This window comes from Myotis brandtii, unplaced genomic scaffold, assembly GCF_000412655.1.
Source record: "Myotis brandtii unplaced genomic scaffold, ASM41265v1 scaffold933, whole genome shotgun sequence".
In the NCBI taxonomy this organism is placed as follows: Eukaryota; Metazoa; Chordata; class Mammalia; order Chiroptera; family Vespertilionidae; genus Myotis; species Myotis brandtii.
This window is the reverse complement of record NW_005371850.1, coordinates 470,269-483,021: the sequence shown is the minus strand read 5'-3', so window position 1 is coordinate 483,021 and position 12,753 is coordinate 470,269. Positions and strand designations below refer to the sequence as shown.

The window sequence follows — 12,753 nt, the reverse complement described above, 5'->3', positions numbered from 1 at the left end:
TGGGGGTCCTCACTGGGGTGCCTGGCCAGTCTGGCTGAGGGGCTGAGGGCCGTTTTCAGGCTGGTGGGTGACTGAAGCTCCCAACCGCTCTTTTTTTCTTTTTCTTTTTTTATTCTGGGCCAGCTTTAGCTCTGAGGCCTCGGCTGCTGAAAACAGGTTTCTGGCCTTTGTTTACCTTCTGTATTTGATATAATGTTGCGGTCCGGCTGGCTGAAGCCTGGCTGACTAATGCAGGTTTCTGGGGTTTTGTTTAGCTTCTATATTTGCAACATAGTTGCTTGGAGTTGCAGCTGAGAGGCCGGCAAGTCAGGCGGGGAACGTTGGAGTCCGCAGTCACTGGAGCAAGCAAGCCTCCCTGTTCACTTCAGTGCATGGCTGCCGGCCGCCATCTTGGCTGGCAGTTAATTTGCATATCGCCCTGATTAGCCAATGTGAAGGGTAGCGGATGTACGGCTAATTACCATGTTTCTCTTTTATTAGATAGGACTAGTGGCCCGGTGCATGAAATTCGTGGGCTGAGGGGTGTGTCCCTCAGCCCAGCCTGCATCCTCTCCAATCCAGGACCCATTGGGGGATGTCCAACTGCCGGGATTGGGCCTAAACCGGCATCCCTCTTGCAATCAGGAACCGCTGGCTCCTAACAGCTCACCTGTCTGCCTGCCTGATCGCCCCCAACTGCCCTCCCCTGCCGGTCCGGTTGCCCACAACTGCCCTCCCCTGCCAACCTGGTCGCCCCCAACTTCCCTCCCCTGCTGGCCTGATTGCTCCTAACTGCTTGCTCCCCTGCTGGCCTGATCACCCCTCAACACCTCTGCCTCGGCCCCTGCCACCGTGGCTTTGTCCAGAGGAAGTTGGACATCCGGATGATGTCCGGTTGCCCTGGTCTCATTAGCATATTACCCTTTTATTAGTATAGAATCTATACTAATAGATTATGTAAAAAATCTCCCATTTATCTTCATATCTCATACCTCTTTACCATTAAAATCTTTTAAGTGTATATAGTTAAATATATAAGTATATTAACATGTCTCTTTGTAATAGAATGCTTAGAAAACCTTGCTCTATCCAAGACCAAATAATTGTTACCAACTGTTTCTTCTATCCAATACCAAATCCAGAGCCACATTGCTTTAGCTATTGTAGTTTTACATTGTATATTGATTTACGTATTGATTTTTAGATGAGCAAACCTTCCTTAATTGTTTCTCTTAAATATTCACCAATTTCTTATTTCAATATATACTATTATAATAGTCCTATTAAGCTCAAAAATAATTCCATTTATATCTAGACATAAATTGCATTAAGTTTGTATATCAATTTGGAGAAAGTAGAAAACTAAATTATTTATAATATTGAGGCTTCAAAACCAAAAATATATATTTCTTCACTGTTCACCTATACTCTCAGTAAAGTGTATTTTTCTTCATAAAAAACTCTATATTTTTGTTAATTATGCTATCCTAATATGATGAATAGAATTTTTCTAAATAATTGCTTCTTTTTTCTTTTTATTGTTTTTTAATTTTTACTTTTCAATTACAGTTAACATACATTATGTTAGTTTTGGATGTACAACACAGTCATTAAATGTTTGCTTCTGGTAAAAAGAAAAGCTGTTGCTTTTTTATCTATTTTGTCCTCAGCCACCTTTTTAAACTATATCATTAATAACAAATTTGTGTATTTTCTTACACTTTTCAGAAGGAAAACTATATAATATTTTAGTAATTTTATTTTTGTCTATCTGCTTATAAAAATGTAGCTTCTTTCTTTGGTCATTTAGCAACAATTGAAAAATAGCAGTAAGAGCCAGCATCCCGTTTAACTTAGTTCAATTGGAACAACTACAGTATTTTACTTTTATTTATAATATTGTCTCAGTGTGAAATAGATTTCTTTTGTTTGATTAAGGATGTTTACGTTTATTTCTAGTTTAGTCCTATATCATTTCACTCATATGTGGGATATAAAACAAGGGAACAAATGAACAAATAAGAAAAACAAAGAAAAACTCATAGACACAGACATAAGATGGTTACCAGAGGGAAGGGGTTGGGGATGTAATAAAGGGTAAAGGGGATCAAATATATGGTGATAATATACGGTGATTTGACTTTGGGTGGTGGGTACACAATGTAATTATATAGAGATCATGTATCACAAAAATATACATTTGAAACATATAATCTTATTAATCACTGTTACCCAAATAAATTTAATTAAAAAGAATAAAATACAACTCTCAGTGTTGTGAAAAAATGAGTGATGTTAAATTTTATTAATATACTCCTAGTGTGTAAAATAAATATACTTTAAAACTGGAAAAAATACTTAGAACAGACTTATTAGTTAATAAGGTCAAACTTATTCATTTTTAAAACCTGTATAATTTTATTAAACAATGTGAGTCACCCCAATAAACTCAATTCTCAAACTTAAAAAAAATCTCTTTATAGATATTTTCTCCACTTGTTAACAATTTTAAAAGAACATGATATTCTTTACCTGTAATGCTTGTTTGAGTTGTTCCTGAAGGATTTTGTTCTCAGTTTCCAGAGCATTTGCTGATTTCTAGGATGCAATATAAAGGTAGATAGGGAGGTATTTATTTTTGTACTTTTGTTTTTATTAACTTATTATTATAGTTACTACATTTCTAAAATCCATACATACAGCCCAGATGATGATTTGAGCATATACATTTACTACATACTTAACAGTCATAATGGTGGATAATTTCTGTAGCTTTAACTTCCTATTCATTTTCCATATGCAATTTGACTTTGAATCTGGCAAACTATAACTAGAGTAAATTAAACATTTCTTTTCTCTGTTTCTTTAGGCCTAAAATACTTAAATATAAACATTTCAAATTTTATAGAAAGAAGCAACTTTGTTCTTAACACAAAATAAGCTTAGTTCTGACTTTGTGAGGAGTGGATTCTATCATACATGAAATAGATCAAGAATTCTTTAGCAGATAGAAGACAGTTTGAGGAACCATACCTAAAGTCCCCAATTCTGCTCTGGCATAGCAGAGCAAATTCCTACTAGACAAGCCCTGCCATACATAACCACCATAAACTATGAACAAAATATAAATATTAACATTTGAAAGCTATCCCATTATTGAATAGATTCTTGAGAGAAGTTGACCAAAAGTATTAAGATTGTTGGTTTTTGGCTCCTATTCTGAGGGCAAGCCCTAGCTGAACCAGGCAAAGCACCTAATAACTGATAGAATGCCTAATTTTTAGACTTTACAAACCAGAGGACAGAGTTCAGGGCAATCACAGCCACTAGAAAGGTTAGGGGAAAGTCACACAAAGAAGAAAGCCAGAGACAAGGAGCCCCAAACTGTTTGCATAATCTCTGCCCAAATCTCCCCCAAACCACATATGGATAGGGAAGAATGTAAAGAGCTCAGCAAAAGTTAAAAAATTTTAATGTCATTGGAGCTCCTGCCTAAACACAGAATTTTTATTTTCCATCCAATCATGTTAATTATACACTGAATGGCCAGATTATTATGACCACCCCATCAGTACTTTGTTGGGCCACCTTTTGCCTTCAATACTGCAGCGATTCCTCTTGGCATTGACTCCATGAGATGTTGAAAGGTGATGCGAGGAATCTGACACCATGCCTGATGAATAGCACTGTCCAGTTCTGTGAGATTTGATGGTTGTGGAACCAGCTGCCTGATGGCTCTTTTAACTTCATCCCACAAATGCTCAATTGGATTGAGATCTGCTGATTGTGGGGGCCACCTAAGCAAGGTAAATTCTCCCTCATGTTCTTGAAACCACTCCTGCACAATACGAGCACCGTGGCATGGTGCATTGTCTTGTTGGAAGAAGCCATCTCCATTGGGATACGCCATCAACATGATAGGATGAACTTGATCAGCAACAATACTTAGGTATGTTGTGCTATTCAGACGTTGTTCCACATGAATTAAAGGGCCCAAATCATGCCAGGAACACATGCTCCAAACCATAACACTGCCCCCACCAGCTTGAAGTGTTGTACTCATGCATGTGGGGTGCATGCTTTCATGCTGTTTCCGCCAAATTCTCACTCTGCCATCTGCATGATGCAACTGAAACGTGATTCATCGGACCACATGACTTTTATCCAATGCTCGACTGTCCAATCCTTGTGTTCCTGTGTGAATTGGAGACGTTTTATCTTGGTAACTGCAGGCAGCAAAGGTGTTCGAACAGGCCTTCAGCTTCCATATTCCATACGATGCAGTGTATGGCTAATTTGCCTACAAATGTCAGGTGGTCATAATAATCTGGCCACTCAGTGTATATTAAAACAAAACAATCAAAATAATACCAATCATTGCAAGAATATAGCAGAATCCAGAATTTCAACATGACATTCCCAATATCCAAGATACAATTTAGAATTACTTGACATTTGAAGAAATAGGAAATTATCCTTACTCTTAAGATAAAAGACAATCACAGAGAATGATCCCAACATAGTCTGTTTTTTAGAATTAGTATAAAAATTGTAAAGCAACTCTTATAACAATTCTATATAATAAAGAGCTAATATGCAAATGGTCATCATGCCCTCACACTGTCACACCGTAACACACTCAACACTGGGGAGAGAGGATGGGGACCACACACTCAACACTCACAAGAGAATAATGGGGACCAGCCAGGCACAAATGAACTCACGAGAGAGGAATGGGAATCAGCCATGCACAAATGAGCTTGGGAGAGAGAGGAATGGGAACCAGCCAGGCTGTGGCCTGGGAGTGGGACAAACTGCCTGCCCCACAGTCCTGGGCACCAGTGGCTGTGCCTGCACCTGTGGCCCAGGGGAGGGACAAGACACACCCCATGATCCCGGGCACCAGCGGCTGGGGCTGTGGCCTGGGAGAGGGACAAGCTGCCCTCCTTGCAGTCCTGGGTGCCAGCTGCTGCGCCTGTGCCTGCAGCCCAGGAGAGGGACAAGCCGCCTGCCCCACAGTCCCAGGCGCCAGAAGCTGCGTCTGCACCTGTGGCTCAGGAGAGAGATAAGCCACACATCCCATGGTCCTGGGCACCAACAGCTTCACCTGCACCCACAGCCCGAGAGAGCGACAATCCACACACTCCATGGTCCCCACAGTCCCGGGAGCCAGAGGCTGTGCCTACAGCCCTGGAGAGAAACAAGCCGCCTGCCCCTTGGTCCCGGGTACCAGTGGCTGCATCTATACCTGCAGCCTGGCAGAGGGACAAGCCTCCTGCCCCACAGTCCTGGGCACCAGCACCTGCAGCTGCTGCCCAGGAGAGGGACAAGCCACCCACTCCATGGTCCCGGGTGCCTGAGGCTGCAGCCCAGGTGAAGCAACCCACCCAAGGTCCCCTGTAGCTGCAGCCAGCCCAGGCAAAGCCGGCCCGGGTCCTGGGTGCCTGCGGCCAGCCAGAGGGAGGGAAGCCTGGGTCCTGGGTGCGGGGCAAGGCAGGGGCGGTTAGGGGTGATCAGGCCAGCAGGGGAGCAGTTAGGGGCGATCAGGATGGTAGGGGAGCAGTTAGGGGCAATCAGGCAGGCAGGTAGAAGTGGTTAGTGGGGATCAGACAGGTAGAGGTGGTTAGGGGCAATCAGGCAGGCAGAGGTGGTTAGGGGCGATCAGGAAGGCAGGCAGAAGGGTTAGGGGTGATCAGGCAGGCAGGCAGGCAGGCAAGTGGTTAGGAGCCAGCGGTTCAGGATTGCGAGAGGCAGTCGGTCATCCCCTGAGGGGTCCCTAACTGGAGAGGGTGCAAGCCGGGCTGAGGGACCACACCCCCTCCCCCGGTGCACAAATTTCGTGCACTGGGACTCTAGTATCCAAAATAAAATATGTTCATAATGAATTAAATTATGGAAATCCCAGCATAGAAATAGAAACTATAAAAACAGCCAAATATAAATTGTAGTATAGAAAATATAGCATCTGATTTTAAAAATTGAATGGATGAACAAGGGAGCAGATTGGATATGGCAGTATAGAGTGAGATCATTTGAAGATATATAATAGAAAATATGTATCTAAAGACAAAGAGAACAATGATGGGAAAAAGTGAATAGACTGAAAAACATTTGGAATAATATCAAATAACTAACAAGTAATTGCAGAGAGAAAGAGAGAGAGAGAGAGAGAGAGAGAGAGAGAGAGAGAGAGAGAGAGAGAGAGAACAGAGTAGAAAAATTGGTTGGCTTGGAAAATTTATTTGAAAATTTTCTAAACTTGGTGAAATTTACCTACTCAAGTTGTTTAGTAAACTCTAAGTTGATATACATAAAGAAAATAGTCTAATGAACCAAATAAACTGATAATCAAAAGTAGACCCAGAGTCATAGAAGCATGAACAAACTGTTGAACCTCAGAAGGAAGACAAGACAGACAATGGGGTGGTGAGGGAGGGGGGTCTGGGGCAGGATGGGAGCAGGCTGGAAGAGGTTAATGGGGGAAAAAGAAGGACCTATGTAATACTTTCAACAATAAAGATTTAAAAATAAAAAGAGCCCTGACCGGTTTGGCTTAGTGGATAGAGCATCGGGCCATGGACTGAAAAGTCCCAGGGTTTGATTCTGGTCAAGGGCATGTATCTTGGTTGCAGGCTCGATCCCCAGTAGGGGACGTGCAGGAAGCAGCTGATCGGTGTTTCTCTCTCATCAGTGTTTCTAACTCTCTATCCCTCTCTCTTCCTCTCTGTAAAAAGTCAATAAAAATATATAAAATAATAATAATAAAAAGAAAAGAAAATGATGCCCACACACATCAGAGTCAAACTGTTGAAAACGATGTTCCAGAGGGATAAAAGGAAGAAGAAAGATAAATAATAAAGAAATAACTAGGAAAACAACACTTTTTTGAACTAAGTAAAAATTAAAATCTTGTAAAATTTCTAAATTTCAATGAGAAATGAGAGCAAAAAATAAAGAAACAGGGTCCCAGAAAACATCAAACTATTATAGCCACATCTACCCAAACTTTCCATGACAGATAAATAATATTCTATTTTGTTTAAGCTATTCAATTTTATGGGGTCTCTTTATTTAGCAGTCTAGCCTAGTTTCTAACTAATAAGTATATAGATAATTAAAATAATGAAACAAATCTAAATTTAATTAAATTTTATAATGAGAGAAGGAGAGAAGTGAGAAAGAGTGGAAAAGAGAATACATACTCTACTATGATAGACTACAAATGGTCATAAATTCCCTGCAGTAGCTCTCATCAAAAGGTGAAGTCAATTTCTTCACTCCCTGAAACTGGGCTGGCCTAGCACTTGCTTTGGCCAATAGGATACAATGCAAATGGCACTATCTGAGGTTTGAACTTAACTCTCAGTAGTCTTCCAGCTGTGTTTTGCTCTCTTGCTACTGAGAATCCTACTGTACAATAAACTATCTAGGGATAGCCTTCTGGAAGATAAGACTATAAAGAGGTCCTATCTGTCCTAGATGTCTCAGCTAGGACCCCATACATGTGAATAAAGCCATCTTAGACCACCCAACCCAACCCAAGCCTTCCCAGAGAGAATACTTATCCAGTCACTAAGAGAAATAATGAATATCTGATGGCTTATTTTTTTCTGTATCTCCTTCATTGCTTTATTTTTTTTACTTTGTTTTTTAATTGTTACTATTACAGATTCCCCCCCAAATATCTACTGTTTTAAAACACCAAGTTTTAATTTGTTATTTAGGAAAAGTTCATTGGTATACAAAGCAATAGATAATGTGCATTATTTTATGTCATTAGAACATTTACAAAAATTTTATTATATTATTTCCACAAATGGCCACCAACAATTTTACCCACTCTATGCCACTCCTCCCCTTGAATATGGGCTAGCCTCATAACTTCTTTACAGGATGTGGTGAAAAAACTTCAAGGACTTATGATCCCAGTTTGTTACAAGATTATTGTTTTTGCTTTTGCCTGCTTGGGTCCCAGCCACCATGTAGAGAAGTTTGGGCTAAATTAGTACATGATGGGAAACCAGACATGTGAGAGAAATTATCTTGGACTTTTTCAGCTCCAGCTGAGTTCCTACCTGAATGTATCCATATAAATGGCATTAGTCAACATGACATCAAATAGAGACACTGCCCAGCAGAGTGCAGCAAACCAAAGAATTGTGAGAAATAATGGCATTATTGTTTTAAGCCACTAAATTTTGGGGTAGTTTGATATGAAGCAATAGAAATACCTGGAAGTGGGGTGGTGCAACAACAAAAACTTAAAACATGTGGCACTGGCTCTGGGTTCAACAGATGAGCAGAAGCTGAAATTGTGGTGAAGACCACACCCAGTGAAGACCAGAAAAATAGCCAGAAGGCTATAGGTGAAGACTGGAAGAATGGCAAAAAATCTGTTAGTAGAAGTTACAAAAGGCAGTGAGGTTAGAAAATTGAAGGATGGAAAATACTGAAGGCTGGCAAAAAGGAATCTATCTCAGAATTATGGGCTTTTGAGTAAAAGAATTAGCCACAATAAAGTTTTTAAGAGAAACACCATCATATTAGACTAAAAAGGATAGAAACAATTAAAAAATGCATGTCTTTTCTTATATCCATATGATTAAGCTGCTAATCACCCACTTAGTAGATACTTGCTTGAAATAAATATATTCTATTTTTCTAACAAAATAGTCTAAAAATCAAAATTTAATAGAATTAAAAAATTTGTATCATTTTATCTAAGTATGATTTTGTTAAGTACAACTCTGACTACTGGCTGCTAGTGTATATAGTATCTTTGATGAATTAGAAAAAGGAGCCTTCTTTCAAGGAAATGCAGCCCTATGCTAGGGTGTACAGTTGGCAAGTAAACCATGGGTTGGATTTCAACACCCACTTTTGACTTAAGCCCCTCCCTTGTTCAAGGTACAATTTGTACAACATAAAGATAGCTTTGGGTCCAAATGGATTGTTTTATCTACATACTTTAAATGTTACAGGTAAAAAAAAAACAAACTAGTTAACTTAAAAACTAAAATACAGTTTTATATGTCTTATTAAGTACTTTATAAGCATTAAATTACTTGGGCAGATAGATAACAATGCCAACTGATTCTATTATCCATGCTTGTTAGAGGAAGCAAAACAGAATATATTTTCACATGTTGCAAATTCTGAGCAGGACTCCATGTTTGCAGTTCAGATTTCACTACTATTTTGTTCTCTAACACTAAGCAAGTCACTTCTTTTAACTTTTATTGATCTCTATAAAATGGCCTAGATAGACCCATGGTCAGCAAACCGCGGCTCGCGAGCCACATGCGGCTCTTTGGCCCCTTCAATGTGGCTCTTCCACAAAATACCACGTGCGGGCAAGCACGTACAGTGCGATAGAAACATTGTGGCCCATGCGCAGAAGTCGGTATTTTGTGGAAGAGCCGGTATTTTGCGGAAGAGCCACACTGAAGGGGTAAAGAGCCGCATGTGGCTCGAGAGCCGCAGTTTGCCGAGCCACAGTTGGCCGACAACTGCTCTAGAACAATAATGATTTATAAAGGAGTTTTTGAGGAGGGAGAAATTCTCATTAAATCCATAGACCTTCCCCAGAAAAAAATTATACCTACAGAAAGTTTTGACTTTAACTTTATAAAAAATCAGGGGGTTGGGGCGCTGCCCCCTGTCACTCACAGAGCAGGGCCGATCAGGGGGTTGGGGCGCTGCCCCCTGTCACTCACAGAGCAGGGCCGATCAGGGGGTTGGGGCGCTGCCCCCTGTCACTCACAGAGCAGGGCCGATCAGGGGGTTGGGGCGCTGCCCCCTGTCACTCACAGAGCAGGGCCGATCAGGGGGTTGGGGCGCTGCCCCCTGTCACTCACAGAGCAGGGCCGATCAGGGGGTTGGGGCGCTGCCCCCTGTCACTCACAGAGCAGGGCCGATCAGGGGGTTGGGGCGCTGCCCCCTGTCACTCACAGAGCAGGGCCGATCAGGGGGTTGGGGCGCTGCCCCCTGTCACTCACAGAGCAGGGCCGATCAGGGGGTTGGGGCGCTGCCCCCTGTCACTCACAGAGCAGGGCCGATCAGGGGGTTGGGGCGCTGCCCCCTGTCACTCACAGAGCAGGGCCGATCAGGGGGTTGGGGCGCTGCCCCCTGTCACTCACAGAGCAGGGCCCATCAGGGGGGTTGGGGCGCTGCCCCCTGTCACTCACAGAGCAGGGCCCATCAGGGGGGTTGGGGCGCTGCCCCCTGTCACTCACAGAGCAGGGCCCATCAGGGGGGTTGGGGCGCTGCCCCCTGTCACTCACAGAGCAGGGCCCATCAGGGGGGTTGGGGCGCTGCCCCCTGTCACTCACAGAGCAGGGCCCATCAGGGGGGTTGGGGCGCTGCCCCCTGTCACTCACAGAGCAGGGCCGATCAGGGGGTTGGGGCGCTGCCCCCTGTCACTCACAGAGCAGGGCCGATCAGGGGGTTGGGGCGCTGCCCCCTGTCACTCACAGAGCAGGGCCGATCAGGGGGTTGGGGCGCTGCCCCCTGTCACTCACAGAGCAGGGCCGATCAGGGGGTTGGGGCGCTGCCCCCTGTCACTCACAGAGCAGGGCCGATCAGGGGGTTGGGGCGCTGCCCCCTGTCACTCACAGAGCAGGGCCCATCAGGGGGGTTGGGGCTCCGTACCCTGTCACACACAGAGCAGGGCCGATCAGGGGGTTGGGGCGCTGCCCCCTGTCACTCACAGAGCAGGGCTGATCAGGGGGTTGGGGCGCTGCCCCCTGTCACTCACAGAGCAGGGCCCATCAGGGGGGTTGGGGCTCCGTACCCTGTCACACACAGAGCAGGGTCGATCCGGGGGTTGGGGAGCTCCCCCCTGTCAAACACAGAGCCGCAGGGCAATCAGGGGATTGGGGAGCTCCCCCCTATCAGGCACAGAGGAGGGCTGATCAGGGGGTTGGGGTGCCTTCCCCTGTCACGAACAGAGTAGGGCGGATAGGGAGGTTGTGGCCCCGCCCCCTGTCACACACAGAGCCGCAGGGCAATCAGGGGATTGGGGAGCTCCCCCCTATCAGGCACAGAGGAGGGCTGATCAGGGGGTTGGGGTGCCTTCCCCTGTCACGAACAGAGTAGGGCGGATAGGGAGGTTGTGGCCCCGCCCCCTGTCACACACAGAGCCGCAGGGCAATCAGGGGATTGGGGAGCTCCCCCCTATCAGGCACAGAGGAGGGCTGATCAGGGGGTTGGGGTGCCTTCCCCTGTCACGAACAGAGTAGGGCGGATAGGGAGGTTGTGGCCCCGCCCCCTGTCACACACAGAGCCGCAGGGCAATCAGGGGATTGGGGAGCTCCCCCCTATCAGGCACAGAGGAGGGCTGATCAGGGGGTTGGGGTGCCTTCCCCTGTCACGAACAGAGTAGGGCGGATAGGGAGGTTGTGGCCCCGCCCCCTGTCACACACAGAGCCGCAGGGCAATCAGGGGATTGGGGAGCTCCCCCCTATCAGGCACAGAGGAGGGCTGATCAGGGGGTTGGGGTGCCTTCCCCTGTCACGAACAGAGTAGGGCGGATAGGGAGGTTGTGGCCCCGCCCCCTGTCACACACAGAGCCGCAGGGCAATCAGGGGATTGGGGAGCTCCCCCCTATCAGGCACAGAGGAGGGCTGATCAGGGGGTTGGGGTGCCTTCCCCTGTCACGAACAGAGTAGGGCGGATAGGGAGGTTGTGGCCCCGCCCCCTGTCACTCACAGAGCCACAGGGCGATCAGGGGGTTTGGGCGCTGCCCCCTGTCACACACAGAGCCGCAGGGCAATCAGGGGATTGGGGAGCTCCCCCCTATCAGGCACAGAGGAGGGCTGATCAGGGGGTTGGGGTGCCTTCCCCTGTCACGAACAGAGTAGGGCGGATAGGGAGGTTGTGGCCCCGCCCCCTGTCACTCACAGAGCCACAGGGCGATCAGGGGGTTTGGGCGCTGCCCCCTGTCATGCTGATCCGGTGCTGGGAGCCTTGCTGCTCCGCTGATCCCGGTGCTGGGAGGCATATTACCCTTTTACTATATAGGATAGAGGCCTGGTGCATGGGTAGGGGCTGGCTGGTTTGCCCTGAAGGGTGTCCTGGATCAGGGTGGGGGTCCTCACTGGGGTGCCTGGCCAGTCTGGGTGAGGGGCTGAGGGCTGTTTTCCGGCTGGCGAGTGACTGAAGCTTCCAACCGCTCCTTGTTTTCTTCTCTTTTTTTTTTTTTTTTCTGGGCCAGTTTTAGCTTTGAGGCCTTGCTGCTGAAAACATAGATACAATGTTGCGGTCCGAGCCCGGCTGAATGGAAGCCCTTTTCTGGGGTTTTGTTTAGCTTCTTATTTGCAACATAGTATATAGTTGCTTAGAGTTGCAACTGAGAGGCTGGCAAGTTAGGCGGGGAACGTTGGAGTCTGCAGCAAGCAAGCCTCCCTGCTCGCTTCAGTGCCTGGCTGCCGGCCGCCATCTTGGCTGACAGTTAATTTGCATATACTCACTGATTAGCCAATGAAAAGGGTAGCGGTCGTACGCCAATTACCATGTTTCTCTTTTATTAGTGTAGATAATTTAAAATGACAATCACCAGCTGCTACAGATTGAATGTTTGTGTCCCTACCCCTCCCCCCCAAAAAAATTCATAAATTGTAACCTAATCCCTAATGTGATGGTATATACCAGGGGTGGGCAACCTTTTTGTGAGTGCGTGCCAAAACCAGCAAAATCTCTGACTCAAAATTCTTCTGCATGCCAACCCTAACTTTTTGAGAACATGTTACGCCTACTTGATATCTCTTAAGGTGT

General features: G+C 45.6%; 1 protein-coding gene across 1 annotated transcript in view; it reads right to left on the bottom strand.

Annotated features, from left to right (window-relative positions):
- CCDC7 (coiled-coil domain containing 7) overlaps positions 1 to 12,753 on the bottom strand; it is a 170,974-nt gene that overhangs the window by 3,719 nt on the left and 154,502 nt on the right. Inside the window, exon 14 of the mRNA XM_005885883.2 lies at positions 2,512 to 2,577. Coding sequence (XP_005885945.1) covers positions 2,512 to 2,577 — 66 coding nt within the window. The remainder of the gene's footprint in view (positions 1 to 2,511; positions 2,578 to 12,753) is intronic.